Here is a 16,054-nt window from a genome sequence, read left to right on the forward strand (position 1 = left end):
CAGGGCCTGTTACCATCACTTGGGCTGGTTCTGAGCTGTTTTTGTCCTTCTTCCTGTCTTTTCTCTTCTTGGTACCTTCCCCTTTAGCCCCCCTGAGAGCCACCTTTAACTTTGCTTCACTTCAAAGCACTTTGTCATGTTTTTCCCTTCCATCCACGTGCCAGAGAGCACAAGACCTCCAGACCCACAGGCACCTGTCCTGCTGCTCACTTGGTGTACCAAACAGGCAGTGTGAAAATAGGCAAGCTGAGAAGCAGCTTCAGTGATGGGATCTGACAGCTGGTCGCTCTGTCCTAAGCTCCAAGGGACACACAAAGTACAAAAGGGTGTGTGTGTGTTTTTGTTGCCTGTGTTTAAGCAGTAACATAGCACTTACAGCCTTATTTATGTGTCTGTCTAGAGGTTGTTGCATGCAAGTGCCAACACAGCACAGCTGAAGCAAATCTTCATTTCAAATATTACTAAACAGCATTCACAAATGAGAGAAAGAAGTGTCCACGTGTAATTCAGTCCAAACAAAAGATTATTATATGAGTTTTACAGAGTACAGCCTTCTCTACACAGGCAGCTGTGTTCATAGAGATTGTGCTAATTGTGGGCTGAGTTTGCAAAGAACATGAAAGCACGTGCCAGACATGAGAGGGAGATCAAGAGCAAATTCACAGGCAGAGCATACTAGATAGCCTTAAATAATCTCTACACTTTGAAATATAAAGCACATCAATGCTAATATTGGAAATTGTAACTGACACAGTGTTAAAATGCCAACAGCAACCTGTCTATGTAGCCCTATTTATTATAGACAGCAACAGTGGAAGACTGTCACAGACATATGGACTTCCTGTATTCTGGAAGAATTCCTTTTGAATGGCACTTCAGGCTCCTAAAAGTCAGCATATGTTGAAGTCTGCTGCAAGTTTCTCAAGCTTTCAACGTTTTCTTTTAAACTGCAATTGTGTATTTTAAACAGCTTAAGCCTTAGAAAGGAACTCAGGCACTTCACAAGGAAGCAACTATACATCTTCCACCTGTTTCACAGTTCCCAGGCTGTGAGCTGCTGACTGCTTCACATGTCACAGGTCACCGTGCAAGGAAGATTACTTGCTCGTGCCATAAGCCACAGTTTTCACTCTGAGAAGGAGAGCAACATCCTGATTATCATTCATCCTTAGTTATTGCACCACATTCACAAGAAAGAGCCATTTGCTGTTGAGAACACTGCCCATTTTTATGAATACCATATGTTGCTACACAAAATCAAGTGCCTTGGTATACCTGTCTTGCCAAATTGTCTAAGCAAAGGTGGCAGAGAAAACGGGCAGGTAGGAGCGGTGTATTTGCTCCCCCTCTAATAAAAGAAATCATTACCTTCAGGAAGAGGTTTATTATGAATGTTGAATGAACCACTTAGATCAGGAAATTCTGTACGTACATCTGCAAAGCCAGCCTCAATTTTGTCCTTTGGCTGACACAAAAACCTAAGAGATGCAAATAATTTACAAATACTTCCAGTCCATGTGTACATTCAGGGCCAAACTAGTTTTTGAGCTGTAACACAGACCTAGAACTATCTTTGGCCAAATACCTCTTATAATATTTTACTATCAGCTTGGGCTGCTGAGCAAGTCAGGGGACTCCAAGGACTATGAAGGCAACATATCCAGAACAATATGCAAAGTTATCTAGCACAGAAATGAATAAAAATAATCTGATTTCATGCAGAAATAGCTTCAAAAGGTTGTTACATGGCAAATATCTTCTTCTCCTTCCTCTGCTTCAACTATTGGTCAGGAAGCAAACGCTGTAATGACTCACACACCAGCACACACAGCAGTGGCTCACGGTGCTGCTTCAGAGACATTCTGTGCTCACAGGGGTCAGCACAGCCTGGCTCCAGATGGCACAGTCAAACACTCCAAACAAGGTCTGCACAGAATACACTTCACTCCTGTCCTTCCCAGTGCCTGGGAAAGGCAGCAGCACTTCAGGACTAAATGTAAGTTCACTTCTCTTGGTTGCACAACAGTGAGGTAACACAAAAGGCTACCATTTCAGCTTGGCCGTGAGCCTGGCTCCCTCATGGTCACACTCTGCAGGTGAATAAATCTTGCTCACTTGCTGTGGGTATCTAAGGAACAATCTCTGTGCCTCAGCAAAAACTAAGGCAAGAAGGCAGACAGGGCTCCCATGAGTAAAATAATAAATACTGTGTTTGATGAAGAGAGCCAGAATAAGTGAACAGGATCTCAAAGGAAGGAATATCTTCCCCCACCAGAGAGGAGGCAGTCTCCAGTAGAGCCACAATGCTACCTGCACACTAAGATCAGTATTTAAACAAAGCACATATTTACACACCTAAAAAGCTGGGTTTTTTTCAGGAATTGACTCTTCACAGCTTTTAGCTGGCAGAGAGGAAGTTATGAAGATACACTCCTAGTTACATAGCTACTTCCATTTCAGAAAACACTTCTGAGCTTCTGAAAATAAAGGGAGTATAAAAACTTCAACACTTTGCACCCTGCACTTTGTTCAATCATATCTCAAGACTACCAGGAACATGGTTTCTCAGAGTTTATAAACTGGAAAAGTGAATTTGTGGATAGCCTTTTGTCTGACAAGTAGACAGACAGTGATGCCTTGTAAAGCTGACCTAGAACAGAGGCTAGATGGAGTTAAAGAATAAAGTAGGTATTTATTAAAAGGTCTCAATGGATACACCTTGGGCAGTGCAAGAGCCCAACCAGGGCTACACCCAAGATGAACCCAAATGGTCACAAAATGGAAGACCTGTCACAAGGTCTCTCACTTTTAGAAGTTCTGGTCCATTAGCGTATTGGAGTTAATTGTCCAGTTATAACTCTAGATTATGAAGTCCTACCCTTCTTGTTTTTCTCTCTTCATTCTGCCATTATTTGTGCTCTTGGGCCTGAGATTTGGATCATTTATCCTTGGCCCCCAGCTAGAAAAGGAATTGATTTGTTTCCCTACTCTGTGAAGAGAGCTTACTATCCCCTAATATGAAGCTCAGAACTACAACTAAAGCAGTACAGAATCTGAAAATATAAAAGCTAAAACCTGAGGCATCAACAGCCTAACCATTGTCTGGAGAGCAGCAATTTAGTTTCATCTAAGGAGTTTACCAATGTGCAAACCTGATGTGTGGACTCCTTTGTTTAAGGAAGTTCTGAGGCTAAAAATACTTGTGATGAAGTAAATCAAAGGACAATTCATATCAGGGGGATACTTTGTGAGAGGTGAAGGTTACGGTTGAGATAAACATCACCTATGTCTGACAATGTGGCTATTGTACTGAAATAGGAGGGTGAAGTAACAAAGCCAGTGGCTGCAAATGCAGATGAGCACTGAAGCTCTGCCACAAAGGCCAGCAGAGCAGAACAGACTGCAGAACAAAACCGAGCATCATTATCCTGATTACACAGGAGAAAAAGAGAGATTAAGAATATCTGATGGCTTGCATGAGTCTGCCCTGACTCAGAGGCACAGCAAAGAGGAAGGGGCTTCTGAGACTGCCACTCTAGCACCCTGCTCAGTGAGCAGCTTATGTCTCTTGCTGACCTGATTTCTTAATCAGGCCCACAGCCCACACTGAGCAATTATGCCCAACTGCCTCAAGTCTGATTAGCATGCAGCTAGCACCAGGCATGAGGGACTGCATGCACAACAGCATGGCAAGAGAATTCAAAGTGCCAAACTGGAAACACAGTCCAGGAATAATGTGTTTGTTAAGAGGGGTAAAGTGCTGCATTTAGACAGGACAGAACAGTCATGTACAGGGTGGGAACAGCAGTGTGGTGGGGCACAATGCTGAGGGTGCCTGCAGAGCAGCCAGTGGCCCACTGGGAGCACCGCTAGTCAGCAATACCTCTCAATAAAAGAAAATAAAAAAGGTTGCTTTTAACACAGCACATGACACATGAAAGCAACAGCACTGCCTGCAAGGCAATGCATGGCAAGGTCTAGATGAAAAATCAATATTTAAGGCCAACTGTTATGCTCAGACACAAATTGTCCTGAAAGGGTGAGTAAACCCCACTTAGAAGGAAAGCTAGGAACAAACAAGAACCAGCAGAAGACCATAAAGAAGCACGAGGAAAGCATTTTACTCTTGTAAAGCAGGAACAATTTATTCTCTATGTGCAGCCTATATATAGGCTATAACAAGCTCAAACTGAAGCAAGAAAGATTTGGAGGGGGTGAAAAGGAGAGTGTATGTTAAATCCTCAAAACCCAGTGAAGGAGTAACAGTGAAGCACAGGATAAAAGGAGTTGTGGAGCAAACATCACTGAAAGCTTCTGAAAACCAGTCAAAGCATTGCTAAGACCCAGGATACCTGTTGTTGCTTGAGGCAGGTGTGGGACTCTAGCTACACCATTTTCCTCAGGTTGTTCAGACAACCTTCTGGTCTCATATACCTTCTCACAACCTTTTGGTCTCATACAACTTCTCCAGGTCTGAAATCTATTGTTGCTCTTTTAAAGTTAGAAGCTGCAAACAACTGCTTAGAGCTCAAGAGCAACAGCTTATCTGATGCTTCCAACTAAGCCACCCAGTCCTACTAAGAAAAAACATTATCTTTACTTACAAATCCTGTTGTGTGTGTGTACATATGACATCCATGTACAGTATATATTCATAAAGCATATCTGTCGGCACACGTCTTCTATTCAAGAACTGCCCACACTGCAGGCACAGAGTAGCTTTAAGTCTGTCCATGCCATTGCTAAGCTTTGGAAATGCTGGGAGATATTGTACAATAATGGATTGAGCTGGGTGAGGGGCAGTGGCACAGAACACCACAGGGGAAAAACATGTACACAAACACAGAAAACTGAGAGGTAAGAAATGATGTATCTTGAAGGCAGCCACAGGAGATTCAAATGGCCACCCTACTGCCAAGGTAACAAAAAGAAATAGATAGTGGGGATTTACTAGAGGAGACTTAAAACACTCACGCTGGATATTCAGGCACTTTTCCCTTGAAGGCAGGCAGATCACGAACGTATTCATTGTACAGCCACTTCACTTTGAAGTGTAAATTCATATAGTCTGCACTTTTACACAGTCTGTGTTTCTCATGCTCTGTAAGGAAGGGGAAAAAAAGCAGTTAGGTATGAATTCACCACTGTAACCACACCGGGCATGGGAAGGACTTATGAAGCATGTCTGCAGAATGCAAGGGTGCTGAGGATGAAGCATCTATAGAGCCACAAAATCTTCACAACACAGGGTTTTGGCAGCAGGCAGGATTTCTTGGAGGTTGGGACTATTGGGGCTCTAGAGATTTTTCTGTAGCTCTAATTAATACTTCCATTTGTTGAACATTCTTTTGTTGTTGAAGCAATAAAAACAGAGCAATGTCTCATGGCCTTTTCATTTAACATATCACAGTTGAGACTCCATCTTTGCAGGGGAAAAATCAAGGGGAGAAAATCTGTTTATTCTTGGATATAAACAAAGGCAATAGCACATGTTACATTACATCCCCTATGAGACAACAGTAGAAAGCACCACGAGTTTGACAGGGTGACTCAAACAAGATCAAATGAGCTACACAGGAACTGCAGCCTTCCCCGCTCCCGCTTGGAGAAATTAATATTTCTCTTCCACAAAGCAGGGTCTGCTGCTGAGCTTCTTCCTCCTGCCAAGGTTTCCTTATGTTTTTGTACCCAGGCAATGCTGGAAAAATGCAGTTTCTCCCTGTATAATGGCCGTACCTCCACAACGCAACCCTTCCCACACACCTACACCACTAAAGCACTGGCCCTACGTTTCTGCAGAGATCATCTCCAGAGACCACTGCTCCCCTTCCTTATCAGGAGAAATGTATGGTCCACATCTTCACTCTCAAGGCTCTTCACAGCCTACATCCACACTACCATCTTTCAGTAATTGACTCCCACCTCTGATCGGCCCACAATTATGTATTTAAAATACTTGCTAAATTCTCCCAAAAGCAGCTCAATGCTTTCTCCCAAGCTACCCCTCATGTGCTTACACAGGCAGATCCTTCTACTTGCACTGCTTTTCTTCCAAATCTTCCTTGAAGGGATTAAAATTAATTCCTTTTTCATGATATGAGGACTCAGCAGCTGACCTTTGCCTGCACTGTGACCCTGCATCATCAGGTGATCAATTCTGCACTGCTGCTCCCCTGTGCCTCCTGTCTGTATCCATCTCCTTCTTCTGCCAAGTTTCACAGCAGGAATACATTTTGTGCCAAGCTTCTTTGTTCACTCTAGCACCACAGCAAGCTGCTAGTCCATGACTACACTGTGAGATATTGTACTAAAACATACATGATTTTGGCTTAGCCTCAGGTTTTTACCCCAGTATTTCACTTTAGACTCTTCTTTTGGCCTTTAACATGGAAACCTCGTCAATGATGTAACTTTCCAAGGGCATCACCGCTCACGTGCAGACAGGTTTCAGCTATGTTAAAAAGAGTGAGTATTTTTCTTAACTCTGAATGGCTTATTAACTGATAGGCATGCCTATCTTACAACATTATCTATTTTCAGGTAAATGTGAATTCTTGCAACTAATTCAAAACATTGAGAAACTTCCACATCTCTCGTGAACCTTCATCAACATGACAAGAATAAAATCCAAATCAGGTGTGAATTACCCAACTGAAGACAGAAAATCCAGAGAAATGTTCATGCCAAATATTTCCATAAACCTTTGTCAACTATCAAGCAGTTGAATGTTCCAGTGGTTTGTTTGCAAGCTTTTGTAGGAGTGTAATACACATTTCCCCCTAGCTCACATCACAGACCCACAGAGACACAATCTCAAAAAAAAAAAAAAAGAAAAAGAATAAAAGAAAGAAAGAGAAACCCAATCTTTGTTTTGAAGAGATTAAAATGCCCAATATCCGAGAGACATAATCCTCAGGACTGATGGTTCAATGGACAAATTACATGTATGATGGTCCATTTCACTCCACAGGGAACTGTGTAAAGTCCATTCCTGTTTTACATTAATAACCTCATATCTTTCTTAAGCACTAAGAAAGCAGGAGTACACTCAGCGTCTGAACTGCTGACCCTCTGCTATACTTCAAGCAACGGTAGAAGAAAATGAGAACTCCCTCTGTAGAACTAAAACTGGAAACAAACAGAGCAATAACTGTGCCTGCTCTGCTCCCTGTGAGTGAGGAAACTGATGGACAATTATAACTTCATTAACTCGGATGTGTGCTGCTGCCAGCTGCTGCTCCCACACGTAGAAAGTGCTGTTCCTGCTGAGGAAAGGTCTGACTTGGATGTAAAAAGGACTTAAATCAGATTTAGTTCCCCAAAATTAAACAATGCAATAAAAGCAAGCAATTTAAGCTTCTTCCTGTTTTCTAGGACATCTAAAACACTTCTAAGTTGCAGAAGAAGAAGATGCAAAGCAGCCACAGAAGCAAAAACCCAAATACAGCTACTAGGACTACCTGGCCATCTAGGCACTAAAGGAGACACTTGACACTAAGGGATAAATCACAGGAAACTGAAACAAAGGAGAGGTCTTACCACCATAGAAGAGAACTTTACGTATTCGAAAGAAAGGAGGGGCTTGTGACAGAGAGAAGACAAGAATGAACAGCTCAAACGTTCTGGAGGACGAGGAAAGCCAACAAAGACCCAACCTCCCCATCCCCAGCTTGCATCATCTCCCCTTCTTCCCCTTTCAATGGACCTCACATAGTTTTGATCAGTTGCTTCCTTTGTAAGTGGAAATGTTTAAGACCACCTGAAGGTGACATCGAAACACATCAGTCAGAGGCATACACTGAAAACCCATTTTAGAAAAAGTGAAGATCATGGCAGCCATCACTCTTAGAACATTTCTGTTCTGCTTTATAACCTGCTGGCTTTAAAAGAGCTTAGCAGCAGCAGCAACAGAACAGGACACAGATACCGTGCAGCAACTGCTGTGTTTTATCCTGAAAAGACCACAGAGTTCTGTAAGTCTCCCACACTTCCTTAGCAGATTTCAGCTGCAAACAGCCTTCTTCAGAGAAAAGCTTTTGGAGTAACCAAGGCCATATTATTACGGCATTAATAGGGAACTGCTGCCTAGCAGCACACTGTCTAGTATTATGTCCAGTTCTCCTTTTCAGGCAGGGAACAGGACTTCTACCTACACACTCCTCAATCACAGATTTCTTTTTTTCTTGATTGTTAGTTTTTTATGGATTAACATCCAGCAAATAATGCCAAATTTCTGTACAGAAACTCTAATAGGTACCAGGGCTGTTGAAGTGTCAACACTTTAGATAGCTGGCATCTGTGTGTGCCTCTGATCCCTTTCTCCTTATTAGAAGTGAGAAAGTGGCAGAATGATTTATTTCAATCCTGCCTGCCAAGTCTACTCAGTCTCTTTTCCTATCAGAGATGTTTCCAATTTGCAGCTCTCTTAATACTGATGTGTCTAAACTAAGATGAAATGTTGCTGTCAAGGATGATGTTGATTTTCTATTACTATCTTTTAAGGTGTTCTAGCAAAAGAAGAGCAGAAGCCTCTTTGCTTGGGGTGTTTGTGATTTCTGGGTGACAGAGGTTTCAGGGAGGTCAACGAGAAAACTACTAACTACAGTTAGTGTGCTAACAGAGAGGATATCCAGCTGCTTGAGCACTGGGCAGTGTCCCAGGGGTGGAGCCAACTGTACAGCTTGGAAAATTATCCTCTACCCTACAGTGACTCCAGGGTGACATAAGCCTGCCAACCAAGTCTGGGATGTGTGTATCTAACCTGTTTTACTCTTGGGCTGATGGGGAACAAGGCACACTTCTTAAAGACCCAGCAAACACGGAAATGCTGGGTTGGCTGTGCATTGTGCCTTGAGCAGTCACTGCTTTGGGGGAGAGAGAAAACAAATGGGGTAGATCCTGGAGATTCTGCTGTGCCTCACACACTGAGGCTCCTTTGGACAACCAAAGGCATAATATCCAGCAGTCAAGCACACTGCTGCCGTGGCTACTGCTACCAGCTGCTGATTTATACAGAGAATAGGTGTTTCACTTTTATGATTCAAAATTTTAAATAATAGCAATCTAACGCTCCAGAAGGTGCCGAAAGCACACACTGCTGCAGCATCCACAGGCTGGCACGAACTCCGGGTCCAAATCCCTCCACATTCTAGGTATGAATTAGGATTTATACATTGTCCTGCACAGGCTGCATGGTGCATATGGGGGTAAGCTCCAGCTTAGAGGAGATAGGCACAATGGGGAGAAGAAAAACTCAGCCACCAGGCACTGCTTTCCAGCTCGGAGAAGCCATCTCCCACCTGAACCTCCCAAGTCTCTTCCACACTGCCTACTGGAGAGCAGTGTGGAAGCATCAGGCTGGAGGGAGGGAGGCAGGCAGGGAGGGAGGGAGGGAGCAGTTTCACGCAGCCAGGTCTGAACTCCTTCTCCTCCAAAGTCTCCTTACAGCACATGCCCTCCATATCTACAGCAGCAGAAGGGTCTTTCAAGTCTTCTTTGCAGGTCTGTTTATTGCTGGCATAAAAACTACAGAACTCTAGAGCTAGTGTTACATACTACATCCAAAGTGCTAAAACTATGGGTAACAAATAAAAGTCTTTGTCTACTCACAGCTACAAGCTCCATCAAGGAGCATGAACTTACCACTTGGTGAGGTGAATGAGCTCATGTTATCCAGAACTTAGGAACAGAACATAAGGGAAAACACCATGAAGAAAATTAGGGGCAAATACTATACTCTGTGCTCATGTGCACATATCTCCAAAAAATAGATTAGCTTTTGTTGCAGAGCTCCTGATCTCAGAGCAGACAAGAAATGTACCCAGGGATTATGCCACAAATTGGGAAAAGGAATATGAAACTCTTGGTGCAGGTTAACTGGTAGAAAAACCAGCAGCTGAACCTGAGAAATGACAGAGCCAAGAGCTGAGGCTGACAAATCTAATTATCATCCTACACATCATTTAATCAGTTTCCTTTAATCCCTTTTCCCCTAGTTAAAAAAAAAATGCAGCAAGCTAATGCAATCATCTGTATTTAAAATGTATGTAGTAAGGCCTGTAATTGAATTATTGTAGAGCTTGTTCTAAAGGTTATCTTCACAAGTTTCTGGAGAGCAGAGCAGTGTGAGGAATCACACTTGCCTCAAATAGAATTCTGCACCCTAAGCATTTCTTGAATATATATTTGGAAGAGACACATCCTAACACAGACTCTATCACTGTTCAACCCTCTGCAGAACTTGAACAGTTAGACTACAAATAAATTACCATGCAGTTTTTAGATTTTTGTTCAAAATGCAAAATCCCTGTCCACCAGCTGCATTTATATCAACTTCTGTCACCAAGAAATATTCTGAAGAGGGATGCTCTTTTCAACAAGTATTTACTATGCACTGAGGAACTCATGGGTGATACCAATGCTTGTCTTAAGAAGCTCACAAGTGACCAGAAGGATATCAGGAAAGGGTAAAATAAGCCCAGAGTCATCAGTGGGGACATGGTATGAGACATGAAAAGAGAAAACTTGGGACACCAAGCTAATCTGGGCACTGGCAACCAAATAAAGAAAAAAAAATCATGTCCCCTTTGACAGTCATATAGCTGCACTTTGGATGCAACAGGGAAAGGGATTCTTAGGAAGGTGAGCAACCAGATCTGGACACATGCAATTGCAATTTTCACTGCTGCAGATAAAGGAGGAAAATAGGGCACTTTTAACATGTATGAGAGGAAATTGCATTATGAATTCCTGAAGAAGAGCACACAGGAGTAGAAAGAACCATAGAGTGGCTTGGGTTGGAAGGGACTGTAAACACCATGTCATTCCAACCCCCTGCCACAGGCAGGGACACTTCCCACTAGATCAGGCTGCTCCAAGCACATGCAACCTGGCCTTGAACACAGCCAGGGATGGGGCAAAAGCAGATTCTCTGGGCAACCTCTGCCAGTGCCTCACCACCCTCACGGGGAAGAACTTTTTCCTAATACCTAATTTCAATCTGTTCTCTTTCAGTTTGAAGCCATTCCCCCTTATCCTGTCACTATACACTCTTGTAAAAAGCCCCTCTCCATTGTTCTTGTAGGCTCCCTTCAGGTACCCCAGGTAGGTCAGTCACCCCAAAGGCGGAACAAATGCAATTCTCTCAGTCTGTCTTCACAGGAAAGGTGCTCTGTCCCTCCTAGATAAATAAGGACAAAACTGAAAGGGGAGCTAAAATGGTTTGCAGGAGCAAATGGTTTCTAGGGAAAGAGAACATGAAATGATCACCATTGCCTTATCTCTAACACATGAGCAAGGAGTGACAGTCACTATAGAAGAGACTCTTGAACATAGTTAGTAGGTCACAGTCCTTCTTCCCAGTCTCTTGTCTTACATGAGCTTGACCTCACAAGACAAAAGGCACTGTGGGGTACAAGCATATATAAAATGTTCTTAACACAAAACTGAGAACATTTCATCCAGCCCTGCAGCATGTCAGATTCAAGCCTTCACCTGGCAAAGAGTGTCCCCCTACAGCACAGTCTCTACATCTGTTGCACTGACAGAGATTAATAAAATAAATGGAGTCAATCTTTTTCACCTACAGAGCAAACCTACAGACTTGTTTCCAAAGAACAAAATTCAGGCAGCTGTCTTACTGGCAGCATTTTTTTCCCACCAATCTGAAGAGCCTAATTGGCTGTCACTCCTGTAAGTGAGTTCAGGTCAAAGTGAGGACAACTGGATTGAGCAAAATTTTTTAAGTGGCCAAAAGTAGTAGCTTGACTTCGGTTTGGAATATAAATACAGCTAGCACCCTGCAGACAGCACTGGCACTTCTGTTTTATCACAGTCTCACCTTGTGAATGATCATAATGCCCCACCCTGCAGAGACAGTGGGAGCTGGATGCTCTCTGAAACTTGTGAAAAGTTGGTGAGATTGTGAAAATCAACATATAGAACTAAAATCAAGTTCAGAAACCAACCATCAGAAGAGTACTGCAAGAAGAAGAATTTCTTTGTGGACATTTGCTGGGTTTTGCATGCCTAACTCATTTTCAGAAACAGTAAAATTTTCTCCTTACTTGCAGATGGAGTTATTGCAAAGACTAATTGGAAATGAACATGTCTGCAGCAGGAATTATTATAACAGCATCTTTCTGCCAATGGCTTAGACAACCTGTGCTGTATTATCCAGCGAACTAGAGCCATGGCACAACTCAGAGTCCAGCAACTTCTCCAACCCTTTCTACCACAGCACAATGGAAGATGAAGCTGCTGCTGGCTGCTGATCCAAGCCATTTTAACTTCTAGGCCAAAGGGAACTTCTGATTTCAAACCAGCTGGAATGTCACTGAACAGCTTGCAACACAGCCTGACATGGAGGTCTACAGCTTATCCAGATCTCAGCCTCAGTTCTGACCATAAACCAGCTGTGCACGAACAAACAAACCACTAAAAATCCCCACTCCCACCAGCGATGCTACTCACGAGCTCAAGCCTCATTTTCACCAAAGGGATGGAGAACAAGAGACCAGCAACAAGTCAGCTAACAGCAGCGAGACATTCTCTTACCTTCCATGGCATATTTCATATCCTGGGCAAAAAGACTCCACATCACCTCTGCGCTGATCTTCCCAACTGCAAGCTCCTGAGGAAACCTGAGGGGACATTTGGAAAAGGCTTTGGCATATGTCAAAGCAAAGGGCTCTTCCTTATTTACCTCTGAGCTCTGCTACAAGCTAAAAAGCTCAACTTTACAGATGCTTCTTTCACCCTAATGACCAGGTGAAAATCAGAGATCATGGACTAGACTCTGTGGTACAGATTAAGTAAACTAAAAAATTTATTTAACTCAGAAAGACAGGTCGTGCATATCTTTCCTAGAAAAGGTGCACACAGTTATACTGGGAATGTGATCTCTATGCCCTTGCACCTTTTTCCCCTTCCTTGTCCATTTTTTTTCTTTCTCCTTTTTGAAGGTTACTAGGCTGACAGGTGACTGCTAATCATGTTAGATCAATGATAATTAGGGCACAATCCTGGTCTCTGTGTGTAATACCTTGTAGGATCTCTGTCTCTCTCTGCCCTGTGGGACTCTAGGAGGGGTATCCACCAGTTGAACAGACCCATTTCAGGGTCCTTTCCAATGCTATGCAAACTCCACCCAGTGCAATCTCCCAGTGCTGCACTGAACACCATGTTCCTAAGCCACAGTGTAAGGCACCACAGCACTACTGTGTTCATGAATGTACACCCCGGAACTGCTCAACATCAGAAAAAACCAAAAGAACTCTCACCCCATTTTCAGGTGCCTCCCTGAGTTCAGGATTGTAATAATCAGGGTGTTTGTGCTCGAACGCCATCGTAACTGAACCTTTTGAAACTCTTCCATCCCAATCAAAAAGTTATTTATATAGACAGAGACAGATAAGACAGAAAGACAGACAGACAAGATAAGTACTTCTATAAATGCACAAGTGACAGAAGAGATAGAAAGCAGTTTAACAAATAAAGCAGAGCAGACACAGACTAGCATTAGCCAAACATGACACGGAGGATTCTTACTGATTCAGGACTGGGGTATAAGAATTCTTGTCCTCTTCTATGATGGAAACTATCAAAGTGATGAGCTTGGGCCAGAAATCAAGGTTTCTGATGCTGGGGCCCTGTTCCTCGGCAGGAAGGTCCTGAGTTTTGTTCTGAAAGGAAGCCATTGGAAAACCAGCATAAAATGTAAGTGCAAAGAAAAAGCTGGCAAATGCAGATCACCATGCAAACTCCAAGCACACCTGTGGACCCTCTCTTCCAAAGAGCTTAAAATTATTAATGATTGCTGGCGACTTGTCTGATCTAATGCAAAACACAGTAATACACCAAACCACGTTGCTGACTGGTGGCCTCAAACCCAACTAATCCCTGTTTTGTCATCTAACACACCACGAGCAGACCAGGCTCCAGGAGACCTGCTGAGACATCATTTGCCCTAAGCCTATTCCAAATACTTGCTCTTTAGGCACCTGGTTGGTGACTGTATCCCTGTTGACATGTTGCGTGTGCATTACTAGAGAGAGGCCAGTGGAGCTCTCACACACTTGAGAAGAGTTTGTGTCTAGAGGCACCTCCTAAACCCAGTGCAGGATACTGGGTGCCTGAAAACAAGGCAAAATCTCACTGCTTGAGGTTTACATATGCTAATGACAGCTTCCTTGATCAGCCTACATTTGTGTAATTGGCTTTTGCTCACTCAAAGCTACATCAAACCTTCCCTTCACAAATAACTGCTGAGGCTGGCAAAATACATCATAATTAGTTAGTGTAAAACAATTATCATCCTCCCCTTACTAATTAGTGCTCATTAATTGATTACAGATTTTCTGCATTCAGAAGATAACAAGTCACACAACTTTGTTTGGGCTGGCTTTTTGAATCAATTATTATTCTTGTAATTATCTTAAGAAAATAAGAAAAATTCAATTTCTGCCTGCTTATCAGCTACTCACAGGATCTGTCTGGTACTCCCGACTGTACAGCTCATGACAGTTGTTGAAAATGTACTCATATGTGGAATTGAGGCAAGCTTTTACACAGTCCTTCACCACCTGGCTAGCTCGGGGTGGACTCTGAAGCTCTTGGACCTGGCAAGGGGACAACAAAGAGAGTCAAACAAAGCACAGTTCATAAATCAAACAGGGAAAGGACATCAGTGTTCTGGAAACCACTCAAGGCTTAGTGGATCTGCTTTCAGCAACCTGTGACCTGAAACCACAAATGGGTCACTCTCCACAGGCATAAAAAAGTAGTGACAACACTTATCTCCCCACAGGACCATTTGAAGCATAAAAGAGATTTTGATGTGCCAAGGAAGATTCCCCAGAACAGACATCATGTGGCTCGATATGTGTATAATCTGAGCCAAACACACAATTTCTGCTGAATTTATAGGACTTTGTTACAAAGCCTGCAGGCAATCTTCCACAGCATGGGAAGAATGTGCAACAGACCTGCAGAGCAGTTTACATCTGATCTGCAAAGTCTTGCCAAAGACCACTCGTCTGCCTTTAAATACAAAAAACTTTCATTAAGGACATCTTTCATCACAATCTTTATTGAATTTTAAAGCAACCAGAATCATTAGGGACATGCCATGATACACCTTCTCCTCTTGCAACATCAGCTGTTTTCATTATTTCGTTGTTACACTATTTTAGGAAAATGCTGCAGAGGTACTATAAACTAAACTGACAGGCAATTGTCACCCTGCAAATACAACTATAACCTGACAATTTTGTTATTTTCAGTACCTCTAAACTTTTCAGAGTATCTCTGTAAATCAAGCTTCCAACACAGACAGACTGTCTGAATGAATACTCTTAAAATAAAGATCTAAATCATCATTTACACTAGGGCTTACGTGTAAAAATTTAAGCATTTCTTGAAGTAGCTCAAATTAAACACTTGCTTTGTTTTTGATAAGATCAACATTTTTAAGTGGCATGTACTAACCAACAATATTAGGTTGTAATCTTTTAAAAAAAGTTTAGAAGCTAAAAATCAGGAATATAAAATAATCTCATTACATATTGCTAGGACAATAAACTTAACTCTGAAACCAGCACATTAGCATTCATAACAACCCTCCTGGATCTCTACTGAGAGATATTATCCCATTTTAGTATCTGATCCTCCACAAGAGAACTCTAAAATATTTACTAGATAGTGAAAAACCTTCCTAATGTTATTAAAAAAGCAAATTATCTTCTTAAAACTAGACAATTCCCTTTATTCTTCCTCCTCTCCAATTTTTTTTCTGGTTTTTTGCAAGGGAGGGGGGAGAGTGGGAGAGTGTTGTGCCATTTTTATGACTCAAGAATAATAGGGGAAAAGCAATTTACATCTTCATAATGCAAAATACAGAAAACTAAAGACAAAATGTGGATGTTTATATATGGTCAGCAGATTATTTCCATTTTCCTTAAGTGTCCAAAGAAAAACAACATGAAACAATGGTTTGAAAATGGGAAATCAACTCCTGGGGGGAAAAAAAAAACTGCAGAGATGCCATTCCCATCCC

General features: G+C 42.4%; 1 protein-coding gene across 12 annotated transcripts in view; it reads right to left on the reverse strand.

The window, feature by feature from the left end:
• Positions 1-16,054, reverse strand: part of UNC13B (unc-13 homolog B) — a 207,700-nt gene that overhangs the window by 36,480 nt on the left and 155,166 nt on the right. For all 12 annotated transcript variants that reach the window (XM_077171834.1, XM_077171833.1, XM_077171835.1 and 9 more), the window contains 4 exons: positions 14,484-14,618; positions 13,549-13,682; positions 12,556-12,641; positions 4,975-5,101 (listed from right to left, as the gene is read on the reverse strand). In XM_077171834.1, coding sequence (XP_077027949.1) covers positions 4,975-5,101; positions 12,556-12,641; positions 13,549-13,682; positions 14,484-14,618 — 482 coding nt within the window. The remainder of the gene's footprint in view (positions 1-4,974; positions 5,102-12,555; positions 12,642-13,548; positions 13,683-14,483; positions 14,619-16,054) is intronic.

The sequence above is a fragment of the Agelaius phoeniceus genome, chromosome Z (assembly GCF_051311805.1).
Source record: "Agelaius phoeniceus isolate bAgePho1 chromosome Z, bAgePho1.hap1, whole genome shotgun sequence".
Lineage (NCBI taxonomy): Eukaryota > Metazoa > Chordata > Aves > Passeriformes > Icteridae > Agelaius > Agelaius phoeniceus.